General features: G+C 27.9%; 1 protein-coding gene across 1 annotated transcript in view; it reads right to left on the reverse strand.

Annotated features, from left to right (window-relative positions):
• LOC137633734 (uncharacterized) overlaps positions 1–768 on the reverse strand; it is a 17,478-nt gene extending 16,710 nt beyond the window's left edge. The window contains exon 1 of the mRNA XM_068365980.1: positions 641–768. Coding sequence (XP_068222081.1) covers positions 641–675 — 35 coding nt within the window. The 5' untranslated portion in view covers positions 676–768. The remainder of the gene's footprint in view (positions 1–640) is intronic.
• Positions 769–3,244: the final 2,476 nt, after the last annotated feature.

The following is a 3,244-nucleotide window of genomic DNA, read 5'->3' on the forward strand; positions in this document are numbered from 1 at the left end:
ATATTTATATATATATATATATATATATATATATATATATATATATATATATATACATATATATATATATATATATATATATATACATATATATATATATATATATCATATATATATATATATATATATATATATATATATATATATAAATATATATATATATATTGTATATTTAAATATATATATATGTATATATATATATATATATATATATATATATATATATATATATATATATATATTTATATGCTTATACATATTTATATATCTGTATATATATATATTTATATATATATATATATATATATATTTATATATATATATATATATATATATATATATATATATATATATATATATATATATATTTATATGCTTATACATATTTATATATCTGTATATATATATATATATATATATATATATATATATATATATATATATATATATATATATATATATATATATATTTATATACACACATATACATATATATATATATATATATAAATATATATATATATATATATATATATATATATGTATATATATATATATATCATACCACTGATTTAAAATATAAATTTTGGATACTATAAAGCAGAAAGAAATTGATGAAAGAGGAGAATTAACTACTTACTCTGTTTTCTGTCGTTTGCTGGAGGATGGCTTCATTTTGTAGATTGAAAAAGTCTATATCAAACACAAACATTCACCGCAAACACGGAGGAGATTTGGTAGATTCCTCTACCCCGTCACTTCAAATTCTGTAAACAAAAGAATGAAATTCAGAAAAAAAGGAATATAGAATCAAAGAGAGATTAAGGAAAACTTTTGTGATCAGATATATATATTTCTTAAGCAGTGTACAATTCACAGGAGCCAACATTTTGCCATCTTCAACTATATATATATATATATATATATATATATATATATATATATATATATATATATATATACATATATATATATATATATATATATATATATATATATATATATATATATATATATATGTATATATGTATATATAAAATATACAGTATATATACAGTATATATGTATATATATATATATATATATATATATATATATATATATATATATATATATATATATATATAAATATATATATATATATATATATAAATTTATATATATATATATTTAAAAATATATATACATATATATATATATAAATTTATATATATATATATTTAAATATATATATATATATATATATATATATATATATATATATATATATATATATATATATATATATATATATAAATTTATATATATAGATATATATATATATATATATATATATATATATATATATGTATATATATATATATATATTTAAATATATGTATATATATATATGTATATATATATATATATATATATATATATATATATATATATATATACTGTATATTATATATATGTATGTACATATATACATATATATATATATATAGGCCTATATATATATATATATATATATATATATATATATATATATATATATATATATATATATATATATATATATATATATATATATATATATATATAGGCCTATATATATATATATATATATATATATATATATATATATATATATATATATATATATATATATATATATATATTTTTGGGCTCAAGCCATGGCGTCCTGATGGAAGGTTCCTTTTTGGTAGCTTCCTTGGGTATATAACTACTAAGATATTCCCAGAGAATTTAACCACAGGTTATCACAGAATTCTAACTTCTGGAGCGAGTATCCTAAAGGTTTCCCCTTAAGACATCGTATATCAACAGGGGACGCATGTATTAACGCGCCACATAGCTATCTGCACCTCATACAGAGTTAACACTTCGATATGGAGGGACAGAGAATAGCTGGGGAGCTGTTCCACAGCTAATCCCTTCCGTGGCTACTTTTGGTACTCGAGACGTAAACAAACGGGCGCCACCGCTAGATGACGCCACGTCCGTCCCCATCCTTTGTACAGTAGCTTGCCCTACTTAGACGGATCTTCCCTGTGCTATACTTATCGCTTTGCATCTTTATTATATCGCTACCTTCGGCCTCGCCTTCTTCTGGAAAGTTGAGTACAAGGTTCCAGTATTGTTTAGTTAAGCTCTGACCGTAAAGTAAATATTACTTTCCGAGATAATTGTTGTTTTGTGGCAGAGCTGTGCCTCTACCGGACCCGCCATTTTATGGCGTCGTTGTTGTTCTGCATGCCTTATTTAGTTAGCCACAACAACGCTTCCGGCCTCATTTACTAATTGATAACATTAGTTTATTTAGTCTTCATAGCTAGGAACTTTTATATCGTGTTTTGACGCTTTTATCGGTCATCGATTGACCTCATACCAGTTGGCTACTATAGCCCCCAGGCCAGAGTGCCTATATATCAGTGTTCATGCATGATTTTATTAGTGATCCTAGGCTAACTTATGAAGATAGTGGCATTATTTTACAATACTATTGACTGTGATGCAAGTGTTTTCGCCTTCAGGGACCATATAGGGGATAGGTTAGTTAGTGTACCTTCCTAACCTAACCTACAGGTAGGACCCCTATATGCTTCCTTCATCCCCCTGCCCTTGGCATTCCCTCTGCGTAGCCTTGCTTCCCTTACCATGTAAAGGGATCAAGCTCCTACCAGAGTATATTATCGCCTCTCAGTCCTCCCTAAGGGAATGAAACCCCCTTAGGGTTGCGCCTGAGAGTGAGGAACGGCTAGCCCTTCCTCTATGGCTAGGACTAAGTCTACGACTGTCCTGCGATAGCGATATGTCTTCTATCCTTCCTAGTTCAGGGCGTTCAGCCCTGCTCTAGGTTAGGTTTTGGAAGGGTAATTCTGTTCCTTGCTGAAACTGTACCCATGCACCGTTTCAGTCTGGCTGCCTTACCTTAGGTTAGGGAGTGTCCTCCCTTCCTTAGTGGCCGCCCTGGTACAGAACCCCTTTCATGGAAGACTCTTCTCTTCTCCCCTCCCCACCTATCGCTTGTATAGCCTAGCCTATACTTAGGTTTATCTATACCCATCTGTCCCCTGTCCTACAGCTCCTCCTTAGGGTGGAGTGATAGGGCTACCTTGAGCTTCTGTGTGCAGTCCGCTCTGGTACATATACCCTTCATAGTGTCCTATGGGGTTAGCCACTGGATGTGTTCTGTATACAGGGGTCTCCCCCTCTTTGGGTGTCCCCTAGCCCTCCC

The sequence above is a fragment of the Palaemon carinicauda genome, chromosome 43 (genome assembly GCF_036898095.1).
Source record: "Palaemon carinicauda isolate YSFRI2023 chromosome 43, ASM3689809v2, whole genome shotgun sequence".
In the NCBI taxonomy this organism is placed as follows: Eukaryota; Metazoa; Arthropoda; class Malacostraca; order Decapoda; family Palaemonidae; genus Palaemon; species Palaemon carinicauda.